The sequence below is a fragment of the Ptychodera flava genome, chromosome 8 (assembly GCF_041260155.1).
Source record: "Ptychodera flava strain L36383 chromosome 8, AS_Pfla_20210202, whole genome shotgun sequence".
Classification (NCBI taxonomy): Eukaryota; Metazoa; Hemichordata; class Enteropneusta; family Ptychoderidae; genus Ptychodera; species Ptychodera flava.
In genome coordinates, this window is record NC_091935.1 from 7,409,121 (window position 1) to 7,424,836 (window position 15,716).

Genomic DNA, 15,716 nt, shown 5'->3' on the forward strand with positions numbered 1-15,716 from the left:
CAGCTGCACTAGAGAAAGAACAACAGCCAAAGTGTTTCTGCTCCCAGTTCACTGGCTCCATAACGGGTGCGAACACTTCAAGCGTGTCCACCGTTTAGGAATGCGAACCGTGATCAGATCAGACAGATAAGCAGGTGCATGATTGTTCAAGAGTTTGTAGACAAAAAAGAATTTTGAATCTATTCTAGCATAGATAGGCAGCCAGTGTAGATCCTGCCTCACAGGTGTGTGCTCATGCATTTTTGTGCATGTGACAAGACATGCAGCTGAATTTTGAAGTAACTGGAGTTTATAGAGGTGTTTATCATCGATACGAACAGCAAACTATTGCAGTAATTGAGATGTTACAAAAGTATGCACAAGTCTTTCAGTGTTTGTTGGATCTAAAACATTTCTAATTCGACCAATTCTATGCAGAGCAAGTGATGCAGACTGACATAATTTCCAAATATGCGTGCTCATATCTGCACAGCAATTTAAATAAAACACGAAGATCACAATCGGATTTAGACATGGTATCATCAATAGTCCCTACCCAAAGAGATGCAAGATCAACAGTTTTCTTGAACTTTGAGCGAAAGTGGATCACTTGTGTCTTGGCATTATTCAAGACCAAACAATTGTCAATCATCCATTGGCGAATATCATCAATACAATGTTCAACGATGAGTCCCTATAACGCCCACACGTCAGATACACCTGAGTATCATCAGCTAATAACACCAGATCCAGTGTATGTTTAATGATTATGTCCTCTAATGCCACATCCAGTGTGGAAAGTTTACAATAAGGTGATATTTTCAATTCTCTTTCAAGAACTCAATAATGTCTTCCCTTTCAAGCATTGGCCTTTGTAAGACCTCGATCAATGTTTCAACGGTGGCTGTATTTGATTTTGCCCAGTCCTGTATGACTGCATTGCATGGGTTTCCTTCAATGCCAAATATTTGAACCTCTCTGGAAGTGTAACCAAGTTCACCTGCAAATGCAATTGAGATATAAAAGTAAACCTGGTAAAGCAACAAGACTTAAAAACAAACACAGTGTCAATGACACTTGGCTCACATTTGGTTTGATATGACAGGCCAGAGTGAATGTACTCAAGTAAGTTTACCCTGGGAACATCCATACTAAGTTTCAAAGCAATTGGATGACCTATTTCAGAGAAAATGATTTTTTGACCAAAAATGGGAAAAATACCAAAAATTTACCACAATTTGAAGACATCCAACTAAGGTTGCCTCTAGGTACATGCAAACCAAGTTTCAAAGCAATCAGAATAGTAAATTCAGAGGAAATGATTTTTTGACCAAAAATGAGAAAAATTGCCCCAAAAATTCTTTACGAGTGCTTCAACTTGAAATTTATTTAAAATATCTGATGTGACATTCACAAACATGACTTAGCTAAATAACACAAACTCTTAGCAATATAATTGTATCAGCGGAAGTTGTGGAAAGTAGCGAATATCTAATTGTTTTTTTCATACACATACCGGCAAAGAATCTCCAGTCGCCTTTTATTAAACGCTCCACATTCAATTCATTGCACAGTCTCTGATAGGTCGACGGCGGAAGGTCCATCACGTGTGTTTCTGACGTTACAGCCACTGATTTAACTCTTGCTGGATCTTTTTTCTGTGAAGAAATGATGATTCAGTATTATTGTGTCTGTATAATTTTAGTTAGGTTTGAATGATTTTTATGTCTATGCTCTTGTATGCACACGTAGTAAGGGGTGCCCCATATGATTTTGGAGGGGGGGGGGCGGCCGACAATTTTTTTACCCACCCTGGCAGCAAATTTGTTTTTTCCAGAGGTTGCTTCAAAGCCATTTTAGCTCCTATAGCCATATGTATATATGGCAATGGAAGCTATTCTTATAGGCTAGGGAAATGTCTGTATGTCTGTATGTCTGTATGTCTGTATGTCTGTCCGTCAACATCAAAAACTCCAAAACCGCTGCACATTTCATCTTGATATTTGGTGTGTACATGGATGATGGGCTGTAGATGAGATTTTGTTCAAATGAAGTTGTCATTGCCAAAAATATGCAAATTAAGTGAAAAAATGTAAAAACAGTCAAAATTGAAAATCTCAATAACCACTGAGCAGATTACATAAAAAATTAGCATGTAAGTACTTTGGGCTGACCTGAAATAATTGTGCTTTTTTTGATTTTTTGATATTGTTGAAAATATACAAATTAGTGCCAAAAAAGGCGTTTTTGGTAAAAAATCTTCTTCTTCATGAACCGCTTGTCAGACAGCTTTGATATTTGGTATACAGGTCCCTAGGGATAACCCAAATTGGATTTGTTCAAATTGTGATGAAATATTTAAATCTGTATTTTTAAGGAATTTTTTTGTCATTTTTGGTCAAAAATTTATTTCATCAAAACCGCTTGTCTGACAGCTTTGATATTTGGTATACAGGTCCCTAGGGATAACCCAATTTGGATTTGTTCAAATTGTAATGAAATATGCAAATCTGTATTTTTAAGGAATTTTTTTGTCATTTTTGGTCAAAAATTTATTTTATCAAAACCGCTCGTCTGACAGTTTTGATATTGGTATACAGGTTCCTACAGATAAACTAAATATGATATATAGAATATATGATGAAATCTGCAATTTTGTATTTTTGGTGCAATTTTTGACATTTTTGGTCAAAAAATGTGTTTCTCAAAAACTACTTGTCTGATGCCTTTGATATTTGGTATACAGGTTCCTGGGGGTTCTCGTAGTGTGATATAGTGAAATTTGATGAAATCTTCAATTTTTGTATTTTTGGGTCAATTTTTGCCATTTTTGGTCAAAATATTTGTTTCTCAAAAGTTACTCATGTGATAGCTTTGATATTTTGTATACATTTTTATACATAATTATGATGAAATCATCAATTTTGTATATTTGCAGCTAATGTTGCCATTTTAGGTCAGGCCATCCTGAAATGAGCTATCAAAGATCTCAACCATCTTCATCAATACATATGTAACAAAAAGTTGCTCTCTACATAACACAGCAGAGCTCTGTCAGCTATTTGGTCGCTTGTTTTTTTCAAAACCGCTGGTCAGACAACTTTAATATTTGGTTAACAGGTCCTAGGATGACCTTAGTGAGATGATTTCATACAGTCAGGAAATACTTAATTTTGTATCCATGTCTATAGTAGCTTCAGGGACATTGGCCCTATGTTTAAGATAATGTTGTGATTCAGTAAGCATTTGAAATGGTAAACTGTATTTGGTGTTGAAATGCGGTAAAAAATAATGAGAAAACATAGCTGAGGTGATTTTAGCAGGTTGGTTTCCAACAAATATATTCAAAGTTTTTTTCAATGTTAAAGAGTGATGAAGGGGGGAGGGGGGTCCTGAGGTCCTGGCAGATTTTGAAAAAAATCCAAACAAATGTCAATAAAAAAATCAGCCACAGAAGGTTTGTCAAAAGGAAAAGGTGGGATAGTGGGAAAAAAGAATGTACAGTGTATCGGATAAAAAAGATGTTCCTCATCAATCTTCCAGACAACCCCCTTTTATCAAATGGTACACCCCTGATGTATTTTTGTGTGCCATTAAACATGCAGTGTATTTTAGTTAAGATGTCAATCAAGTTAGGTAAGGATTTGAAAGGAATAGTCAAGTTCACCACAGTTTAACTTTATCCCTTGTGTCATCATCCTTGTGTAATTGGTTAAGTTTGTAAGTTGCTCCAGATGTGGATATACCAGCTGTTCTGGAAGAAAACAATGTTTACTTTTCCCTATAGGGTTTCTGAGTTAATGATTGCATGTTGAAATCTCTCCATGTATCTGGTGCATGGGCAAAATGTAAATATTTGTTGCATGTTATGTATTTCAGTCTATGTCAAATATTGTAAGTGAAAAATCAAGAACAGTTTGCTGTGTGCTTGTACAAGATAACATGTATGTAATTAAATAATTAAATATTAAATATTAAATTAAATTATGTCAATTAAGTATTAAAACTGCCTTGCAGTTTGATTGTCTTAAAAATTATTACAGAAGTAGAAAATGAAAAGAAACTAATCAAATTGCTGTAACATATTCACTCTCAGTGCCTGTATAGGCCTATACTTAACTATTTTATCATTACATTCAGCTTTTTGTTTATCTTTATCACTCTCCATGGGCCAAGGCACACTTTGGGTCAATGTCATCACTCTGTGCCAGTCTGTGAATGTCAGTCTGTCTGTATTTAGGCCCATGTTTCATACAATTGGTGGTTTGTTTGATAACTATATTTGGTATATAGGGATAACCTAGCAATACAATTTTTTTGACAAAATGTGACATGACTTCGGTGACCTTTGACCTCAAATATACATATTTGTCCATAACTCAGTAACCACAAGTGCTACACCCTTCATGTATAGTATGATGGGACACCTTATGATGCCACATATTGTACCTCATTAATTATGTGCATATCTAATTTTGAGCAAGCCAATAGAGCCAGAGGTCTGATTTTTTATATATAGGGATAACTATAGGAGAGAATTTTTTTTGACAAATGTAATGTGACCTCGGTGACCTTTGACCTCAAATATACATATTTGTCCATAACTCAGTAACCACAAGTGCTACACCCTTCATATCTGGTATGATTGGACACCTTATGATGCCACATATTGTAGCTCATTAATATGCACATATCTCATTCTCAGCAAGCCAATAGAGCTGGATGTCTGATTTTTGGTATATAGGGATAACTATAGAAGAGAAATTTTTTGACCAAATGTCATGTGACCTTGATGACCTTTTACCTAAAATATATGTTTATGTCAATAAATAAGTAACTACAAGTGCTATGTCCTTTGTATTTAGTAGGATGGGAGACCTTATGACAACACATGCTTTACCTCATTAATTTTGCACACATCTAATTCTGGGCAAGTGAATAGAGCTAGAGGTCTGATATTTTGGCATATAGGGATTAATTAGCAATCTAATTTTTTTTTCAAAATGTCATGTAACCTCAATGACCTGTGACCTTGATTATACATATATATGCATATCTCAGTAGCCACAAGTTCTATACCCTCCAATTTTGATAGGATATTAGACCTTAAGATGTCACATCTTGTACCTCATTTATTATGCGCATATGTATTTCTTGGCTGGCCAATACTGCTAGAGGTCTGATCTTTTTTCCCGATTTAGAACCATAACTTAGACATGCCTCATGTGTTTCAAATGGGAACAACGACATAGACCTATTTGCCCATAGATCTCAACATATACACTCCAGTGATACTTCTTAATGACCACATTTCCCTGCCATCAAGACTAATACTCCTATTACAAGTGGGGACTGTCATTGTCAATGACTTGTTTAGTTAATGGTTGTATCACAGTATACGATATTTCTAATTCTGTATTTTTTCCATTTATATTCTGAATAAATACATTAAACATATTTCACTGTCTCCAGTACATTACATTTAAGTATTTTCACTTCATGCACTTTATCCCTTTCACACATGTTCAAATATCTGACCAGAGAACAAACACTAAATAGTCCAGGATGGGAGCTACAGTGTCATTGACGCTATTTTTTTAACTGGTAGAGTCAAAATAATTTTTTTTCAAAAAACAAAATCATTTAATCACAATCTTGCAAAATCGAGCCGTTTTCAACATTTAATTTTGTGGAAATATCCATGTCTTCACACAAAAACATCACTGCACATTTATCCAACTTATGTAACCTTTCCAATGTTACTGTCTGATGTAAAGCACATGACTTGTAAAAAATCCAGAAGGTGCTGAATGGTCTGTGCACTGCAACAAACCGCTGACTTCTCTTGGGCTTTCCTTAAACCCATCATTGTAGGTCCACCGACTATGTATCAAAATCTTGCAGGTTATAAAACTATCTTCTCTGCAGCCGCTTGCCTGGTCGCTTTGAACATTGGTTTAGAAGTACACAGGGATGTTCTCTTTCAATTTTGTTTTAATCATGAGACATTTTGGTCAAAATAAAATAATTCTCAGAATGTGCTCATGCTCTTTCTTTGAAATCTGGTTTTATTGGGGTATTCATATTATGAAGTTTAAAAATTATAGTAAAATTATCAGTATCATACATTTTTGGCAATTTTTATCATTTTAGTCAACATTTTTTTCTTAGACACTACTGTTTTAATTGGAACGAGTTTAAAGTTAATATCTAACAGGTAGACATCAGTGGACTGTTAGAAAAGTGTTTCACAGGGATTTACATGTTTTGCACATTTTTTCCTTATTATTTAAAAGTAGTTAAACATTTTCAGTTAAAACATTTGTAAATTGTTTGAATACAACACAGTTAACTGTTCATTTATTCTTTGATACTTTTTTAAGAAGGATTTATGTAAATAGAGTAATATATATATTGTTTATTTTGATAGGAAGTTTACAAATCCTATCTTTTATATTTCCAGTCATCGTTTAAAGTACACCACTAAGGCAATGTCAACAAATGCGACTGAAGACTTGGTTAAAGCAATTTAATACTCACCCAATGAATATCACAAATCAAACATATTTACTGAGACATGAATGGCAGATTAATATTCTTTTCTTCATCATGAAATATCTGATCAGATGGCATACAACATGACATTGACATTCACCATTTATGTTTTCTAGTAAAATTTGAGACAAAATGTTAAACTTCAATAGACATATATATATTTATAAAGTGTTACCGCTTCATAATGAGATTTATTTGTCTATTTATTTCAATCTCTTTTGTAGACTTGACAAACATCCTTATGTTTATTCTAACGCTGGCAGCGTTGCATTTATAACACAGCCTTGCAGTCGGGGAGTGCAGCAGCAGAATACAAGTACATATTCATGTACGGTCACTCTGTATGCACGGTCACTCCACACAGAGTGACTGTGCTTCATGCTACTGAGAAGAGGTTTCTGCTTCTATAGATACCCATTCATAAATGCCGCCGTAGGCGGCAACTCCAGAGATCACTGAATGCAGGTCTACCACCCAAGGGTGCATAACAGCATTATTTTTGCAGCGTTCATAGATGCAATGTTTCCCCTTCCCTTCTTCACAGACAATTTTTTCTAGCATTTGGCCGGCAACAATTTTTTTCTAAAATCTTCAAGCCCCCCACCCCCCACCAAATGGACCATCCCTTAAGTTTTATTACGTGTCTGCTCAACGTTGGTGTTTTCGAAAACTCGCATAGGGTGGTGCATGCATATCACTGGTCCACCACCTACAATGTCAGAAACAGAAGTTTGGATTCCATTTCGTATTGGCATTATTGAAGCTCCGTCGTAATTTCGACATCCCCTTTACCGCAATGTTGATGTGAAAATAGCATTAAAGTGGGGGTTGGTCCACGAATATAAAACTCCCTCGATATGCTGCACATCAGTAACACTCACTGTGTGCTCCCTTTCAAGCCCTCGGGCATTGAACTTTCCATCGGTTTGGGAGTGCTGTACAATTAGAGCTGTGAGTTGACAACCCTTTGTATAGATGAGTGGACGAAATGGGGTGTCAATAGGTTTTTGTTTCGGTCAGTATATCAGCGATTCTTTTCATAGTCTAAGAGCACTCGAGCAGCAAACTGTTTTTCATACAACAGTCACGTGAAGAGAAAATAGATACGCATCGTCCCTCCTGCTTCGAAAAAAGTGACGTCAGAGGGTATTTTAACATTTCGTGCATTTCTGACTCGTCTTCAACCCCACAACTCTCCCTCACCAGCGCCATCACATCCGCGTTTGTACAAATGCAATGCTGGCGACCAAACTGTTCCGACTCCTGTCGTCTTTTCTTGATGACTTTGTAAAAATGGAGAAATCTGACGGGGAACTCTTCATTTAAGTACTCCACGTCCTGCGTCCTTTCCCAGATTTTACTACGAAGCTGATGCGCGTCTGACTCTAGGGGGCGCGAGTTCTCAACGACAAAGGTGAGGAATCCTTTATCATTGACGATCAATCGGTCACAGAAAACGTCATACAATTTATCCTGCAAGAAGTTGCAGAGTTTCTCTCTTTTGGCAATGTCAACGCTATCCCTGTGTGTGCCTACAAGGAATATTACAGCATCTTTGTGTTTCGCGTGGGTCTGTACAGAGTGCAGCCAAAACAGAATCCTGTCAAGTTGTTTTTGAGGGTTCTCCGTTGCCTGGAGGAGACTGAATACTATTAAATAGACGGCATGACTGGATATGAATACCTGATGAGTAGTGTAGTACAAAGTGTCCCCTGCAAAGTCCCAGAGACTTAATCTCCTTGGGAGATCCTCGGCACCTTTAGCTTGTTGTTTAAAAGCATCTCTGACCTGAACTATGGGGACACTCTGACGTCTCACCCTAGTAAACACATATAACTCTATCAAAGGGTGTGTCAACACCGAAATGAAGAATATTAATAACTGGAGTGGGGATGTGTCGGGTAACCAAAACGCCCACCCCATGCAGAGTCCCTGGAAAATCCCCAACAGGGTCCCTATCAGTTTCTTGATCGGATAGCCAACGTCGAATGCTTTGTCGACATGTCTCCCGACAAATACGCCGTTTATGGTTCCGATCCAGAAAAGGCAACCGAAAAGGAAAGTCAGCAGAGCGGGAACCGTGATTCGGAGACTAGCTATCGATGTGCTTGCTATGACGACGAAGATGGCATGTCTGAGGGATACAGGAACATTTGTGGTAAATACATACCTGCAAAGAAGCACAGCGGTGATATTCCCAAGGAAACAGACAAGTGTATCAACGACGGCAGTGAAGTCAATTGATGCTTTTGACCACTCAAACATACCTACACTGGCAATCTGTTCCGGGGGCAACAGGATACAAAGGCCAAATGCAATGCCGGTCCGACAGCCAAATCCGAACGAGCTCCCCAACACAAAGCCTGTACAGACAAAAAACGCCGAAAACGCGACACAAGTGAGGTAATACCGGCCGTGAAAGACGGTTTCTAAAGTTGAAAGAAAGACAGGCAACGTCATCCTGTGTCGGAAAAACTTATCAAAAGCTATGAGAATTGCTACTCCTGTGCCAAATCTGTAGGAAATTAGCCATTCAGCGCCACACAAGGCAAATGATAGGTAGACAGTCCATTCCAGGAATGCAAACCCCATCGTAAACCCATGGTACGACGGGATGGCGCACACCATCATAACAGTGAGCAAAAACTTTGACACATACAGAATGTCCCGCGGTAAAGTCCCAACACTCACTGGGGGTTCTGGCGATGCTGTGTTTTGTCGTACTTTTTCGGACAACTGCGTTGAAGGCACTTTAGAAGCCGCCTTTGCGGTTACCCATGATGCTCCTTCTTGAAAATCATCGTTTCCCATTCCTTTTAACTCTTCCCACAACGAATTCACTTCCTTCGCTTCACACATTCTGGTTTCAATGCGTTCTGTGCTGGCTTCATTCGGCTGAAATTTCTCACCCATCAGCAGTCTCCGAAGGCTTGTCTTGCCAACGCGGGCGTCACCAAGAAACATAACTTTACTCCTGTTAAATTTCAACTTCCCTGTTTTTTCAGACTCGCGGTACATTTCCTTCACTTCGGCATCTTCGGAAAGAGTGCCCAGGTTAAAACTTCTCCCGAAATCGCTAAAACCGCCCAGCCAGCTCTGCGTCATAGCAATACCTTAAGCTGTTTCCGAAAATATGATATATCCGTAAATTGCTTGTTTCCAGGGAAACGGGTGATCTCACCTCTCTGTGAATACCATTACCCCTGCATAGTAGATTATACTCAGCGACCTGAAATACAATTCGTACGAGAAAGATCATAGAGGGCGTATATTGTACTTGTTGGTATGACCCTGAGTCTATAATTCTATGCTAGGTCACCACACGTAAAATACTCCAGCGAAGTGAAAACCCAGTGTGAGTCACGTCGACTGTGCATGGACTTTACGAGAGTGTGTTATTTATATGCAAGAGTCACTGTACTTGCATTGCTTGTCCAACCACCGTAACCATAGACAATCGAGTTTCTCTACTGTCTATGGTCCAAGCATTCTTCCATACGGGCATCGGTGATATATTCTCAATAAAGGTAGTGGTGTTGAATTCAACCCTGTGCCCTTGGAACTTTTCGAAGTTACAGTAGAATCTCGTTACTGGAACGTGTGCTATTTCGCATAAAACCTTCAACCTCTCCACCAATTCCGTTGTTTGCGACACACATGGATGCATCAGCATAAACAAGATTCACTACATTATAGGCACGTCACCTTCAGACGCTTGCATTGAAAATACAATGACTCTGTGTATAACAAATGATCGCCTAAAAGAACAAAGTCGCTTTTTATCTCAGTGAGCAACGATCGAATCAAAAATAGTCAGTGCAAGCAACTGTGACCTACAACTTATCCCTGCGCACAGAAGATAAAGAAGGGGTCAGTTATGAATTATTATGACAGGATTTAGACGTCTTACCTGAATGAGATACGTTAGAGAATTTCTACTTGAGGGAAACGTTGTCAACTCTACTGACAGCGCAAGCAGATCTCCGACCTACAATGGCCGATTCTCGGTAAAGGACGAGTACATACACGTACAGAGAATCAAGTGTAGTTGGTGAAAACTGTTGAAATGTTAAACAGGTTAAAAGGTCACGTCAAATGGTGTCAAATGTTGTAATCACATCTTCTGAGACGCCGTGAATGTTTGCGTAACCGGTGGCGGCATGTAAATTCTTTGCTGTTTGTCCAGTGTTGGCAAAGAACCTGGCTTTATCAGAAAGCCTGGAATTAACTTCGCAGATATTGACCTTCAATAAATGTGCTCTGAATTTATTCCAAGCTTACAATTTGTGCGAGTTAAGAATATTTTGCTTAGACATAGCAAAAATACAAAAAAGAATAATTACGGCCAATTACGATTTTAATACATATGAAGGAGGAACACCACAGGAGCTTGCAAATCATACTCCAACCCAATTATGCATACATTTTCGGAGAAGATATTTTTACAAACAACGGACTAACACTTCTTCGTGAATACCATATTTTCAATACTTCATAGTTTACAGAGCATCTGAATGAATGGATACCAGGGGACCATTCAAATTTTCCAAATAACGAAGCAAAGGTGTTTGAATAGAAATAAACTAGACACAGTTGTCTGTAAATGAGATATTATGTAACTTTTTAAATTATGTTAAAAATTTGATCGAGAAAATTACTAGGAATCTGCAAAGTTGATTGGACTTCTCAGTGGCAATATTGACAAAGGCTCAAGGAGACGATATTGTAATTCGATAATAATTACAACAAACGTAATACTGAAATATTCTTTGAGAACTGCAAACAGTATTCCAAACTGTCCGGACCTGTTATTTTGTATCGAAAGTTTTTTTGACCAAATGTGAAGAAAATTAACGTGTTGCAAGAAGCAGACAACTTAAGATTCAATTACGCGTAATAAACAAATATAGCTTTGCGTCGAAAGCAATCTGACTTGTTCTTACGCAATTGCTTAAAGAGGCACTCCCACTTTGTAACATTTTTAAAACACATTCTTTTGATGCCAACGGTCGATATTTGACTTGGCGACTGCGCGCGGATCTCGAGATATCGATAAAAACATGTCATTTTCCGAGCGTATTTTTCACATCCCGAAGTTTTACGATCGTTCTAATTTTGACTCGAAATCCCCCGAAGGTTTGCTGTTGTGCTGATTGACGATATTCTAGGGAGTCTACAATAAGTTCGAACGACGCAATAGGGCCGTTCACAGTTTACGTCACTGTTCTCTTATTAATATGCAAAAATAAATATTTGTCCGCATTTTCAGATAACGCTTTTGAAAATTACGCATGCAAGAACGACGAAAATACATCTCAGTGGGTGACTGCTAGTGTAACAATGAATACTAAAAAACATATTAACGACTCTGAGTACTAGCTGCAAAAACGGCCATGTATGCAACATTGATAAAATTTGTCCGCATTTCAAGCTGCGTGTGCGATGTCGCGCGCGTACAGCTATATTTAGTAACAAACCTGTAACCGTGAACAGCGCTATTTATACTTCCCACTGCAAAGACTTTATATACAGCATTATGCCTTTACCTCAGGTAAGTTTTTAAAAAACTTCTCCTTAGTTTTTGTCGTTTTCATTATTCTAAATCGGTTGTATTATATTTTTTAACCAATATCACATAAACATCAGTTTTTACATGTCAAATATTAGCCGCCTCCGATGACTACATTTTGTCGTCTGCCACACGGTACGCCGCGCGCGTGGTATGCGCGCGTGGCATGTGTCTATGCATATCACGCGGCGGCCGCTATGGCTATGTATCAACCGCACGTAACTGTGCTAGTCACCTTTGCCAATTCTGGTGGAATCAGCAAAAAATGTTTTTCGTTTTTTCGCCAAGTCAGTAAGACTCAGCTTTCTCCCACAGGGCATGACCGATCACCGACGCCAGTGGTACTGTGGCGTACAGCAGCGTCAGCGTAGACTCGTACTCCCCAGCTTGGTTGACAATGACCCAAGTGCCGAACGTTCGATGTTCGGAAGCTGAATTCAGGTGGGCCACCGGAATTCAAACTTTTACTTTTTTGAAGACATGCTTTTATCGATATCTCGCGATCCCCGCGCAGTCACCTTGTCAAATATCTACCGTTGGCATTAAAAATATGTGCTTTAAAAATGTTACCAAGTGTGAGTGCCACTTTAAACTTGGGTAATCCCAATTCAATATTTTTGGCTCATAAACTTCTTATCGGAGATAACCATGTTACTTTAAACATCCCATCTTCAACACATCACGATGTCTTGAGGGGAAAGGGTTATCGGACTTGGTTCAAGTCGGTGAATTTTAAAAAAATAAAATCATTTATAATAGTTTCTCTTGTGTCTCTCCTATTTCGTACAAACCTATCCGGACTTTGGCAGCTCACGCCAGGTTTTCCCAGCGATTGAATGCGTCACGTTTGAGTCTGCGCAGTAGTGAGTTAGTTTCTGCCGGATTCACCGACTTGGACTTCTTGCAAAGTACAGGCGGTGAGACGGACTGTGTACACAGTGACGTAAGCAAATATAAAATGATTGACAGCCCCCACCGTTATTCTGGCCAATAAGAAGAACGCATTGCTAATAAACCTCTGCATGCATTAAAAAGTTTGTTGTCATCTCCGTGCAAAGCTAGACATCGAGTACTATACGTTTTATATCTGGCGGGCGAATAATGGCATCAAGTTCGTACATCAACCGCGTTTTACTACTGATCCGTCGACCATCGCTAATCATGCGAGATTACCAAAGAAAGCTTGTTGAGAGTTACATTGAGGGAAAAGATGTGTTCGTCTGCGCACCAACCGGCAGCGGAAAATCACTGACATACGAAGTCGCCCCACATTGTTTTGATTTCCATCGCTTTGGGCACGTAAGAGACAGGCTACAACTGTGAGGACGGTGTCTTTTTCCATCCTTGAATAACCGGCGACGATTTTCGCATTTTGCAACATGGGCCCCACAAACAACACATATTTTCACGCGTTTTCGGTGATACAACAGAGGTCGTGCTGACTTTTGTGGGAGTGATCGCACTCGACATTTTGTCAACAACGCCATGTGAGTTTTATGCACGTCTCGTTTGGGTCAATTGGTAACTCCTCCCAATTTGTAAAATTTAGCGATGTCATCTTATGAATAATATATAAGTAAAGAAAAACGTCATCTTATGAATAATTTATAGCAACGCAGATCGTGCAAGAAAGCCAAGTCTGTGATTCCGGGTGAATCTCCTCTGTATAGCGTTCACTCCACTCATCGCGTGCACCCTACTCATCGCGTCCACTCACGCGCGCGTTTCACATGAAAGCAAAATACAAATCATTGCGTTCACTCCACTCAAACATTCACAAATCACAGACTTGAACCATGTCTTGAGGGAAAGGGTCATCGGAACTGCGCCTGTGCGACACAAACAATGTATTTCATACATGATATATATGAATGCATCACCTCAACATAACTCTAATATCTAAATTTTACGAGGCACATTTATGACAAACATGTTTAACCTTTATTAATCGCCAACGTACCCTGGATACATCCAGCTATATAAATACGATACGACCGTTGAGCGCAGTTACGATGTCTCCCTTTCTTCAACATACCAACACAAAACTTGATTCTAAAGCATTTCCAGCGGACTGACATTCATACCGACATTAAATCGACTTATACCAACTTTATCATAATTGTTTCCACCGTCCAGGCACATTATAGAGAACAGTAGGCCAAATTTTCTAGTGGTATTAATCAGTGATGCAGGTGCCTTTTATGAGGAGTATCAACAAAGATAGTGCTGCATTTGGCCTTAGCAAAACGAAATCCAAATTTCTTCAGTCTTGCTCTATCTTTCGAAATTAAAATGTCTGTACTTTTGCGGAGTTCTTGGATATGACGGGATGAACAAGCCACTCAGACAGCATCTCCAAGCTATGCGAATCAAATTAGCTTGTCTTTGTCTAAAGGAGCTGGCCATATCTTGTTAGTTATTGCCCATGACAGTGTGTTAGATACCACAAGAACTCCAAGAGAATGAAGAATTGTATATCTGCATACCGTCTCATATTGCCTTTTGATCTTGCGGCGTCGGGTTGCACCTACTTCACTTTATGAGCTGTAATTTTCCCACGGAAATTTTAGTGCAACACTACGATTTTACCAATTTCTTTAATTCTTTTATTTGACAATTTTGGACCAAGGGGTGCAACTTTTATTGGTTACAGTATTTTTGTTTTAATTTTGGGAAAATCTTAAAACAAGTTTCTGAACCGAAAAAGATTGTCAGCGTCACGATTTTATACAAAGGTGACAAAACTAACTTTAGCACTCAAAGGGTTAAACACTTGTACAGGTCATGACTTTTCAGAGTTTTCAGACCCTCTAGTGCTCCTCTTTAAGAAAATTGAATTTTTAGTATCTGTTATGTATTAGCCTAGACCCTATTCGTCGCTTTCGGCCTTCAGAGTGGGGACGAAGGCCGAAAGCGACGAATAGGGTGTAGGCTAGTTATGTATATATTCAAGTACCAAATTGGGACCCTGAATGACCTCATCTCAAAAACAAACAAACAAACAAACAAACAAACAAACAAACAAAAACAAAACACCCTTCAAGTTCTCTGAATACTTTTTATTTTCCACCAATCCTCACTCAGACAGATTCGTCACAGAGTTATGTATTAAATTTTGTATACTTATATATAATCCCATGGTATTTTTCTCTGTTTGACGTCATCGTATACGAGTGTTTTTCGCGGAGCCGTACAACTTCGAGCCGAAGGCGAGAAGTTGTGCGGCTCCGCGAAAAACACGAGTATACGGTGACGTCAAACAGAGAAAAATACCATGGGATTATATATTTATCACATGAACAGTCTTCTTATTTTTCTTTTGACGTAGATGGATCAAAATTATCTTAACAAATTGCATGAATTTCGTCGCGATTCGTGTTTACTTACGTGGATTACTTTCATTTACAGAGTAAAGCGGCCCGTCACCCAGGAGATACTTTCATTCATAAATCACATCAAGCTGGAATTTGCTACATTAAAGGGTATCTCCACCAACCAGACGTACGGATTCGGTCACGTGAACGTGTCAATCATTGTCTCGCGCTGTACCGATGCCAAGGCAAGTTGGCCATCGGCGGACATAGCTTTCACCGGGCCGTGCTAGCGACGGATA

At 38.8% G+C, this 15,716-nt stretch overlaps 1 protein-coding gene across 1 annotated transcript; it reads right to left on the minus strand.

The window, feature by feature from the left end:
• Positions 1–6,534: 6,534 nt before the first annotated feature.
• LOC139138346 (uncharacterized) lies at positions 6,535–10,582 on the minus strand. Its single transcript, XM_070706679.1, has 2 exons — positions 10,445–10,582; positions 6,535–9,763 (listed from the first exon to the last, which is right to left on the minus strand). Exon 2 carries the CDS (start codon positions 9,637–9,639, stop codon positions 7,579–7,581), a length of 2,061 nt encoding a protein of 686 aa, XP_070562780.1. The 5' UTR covers positions 9,640–9,763; positions 10,445–10,582; the 3' UTR covers positions 6,535–7,578.
• Between the last annotated feature and the right edge of the window lie 5,134 nt (positions 10,583–15,716).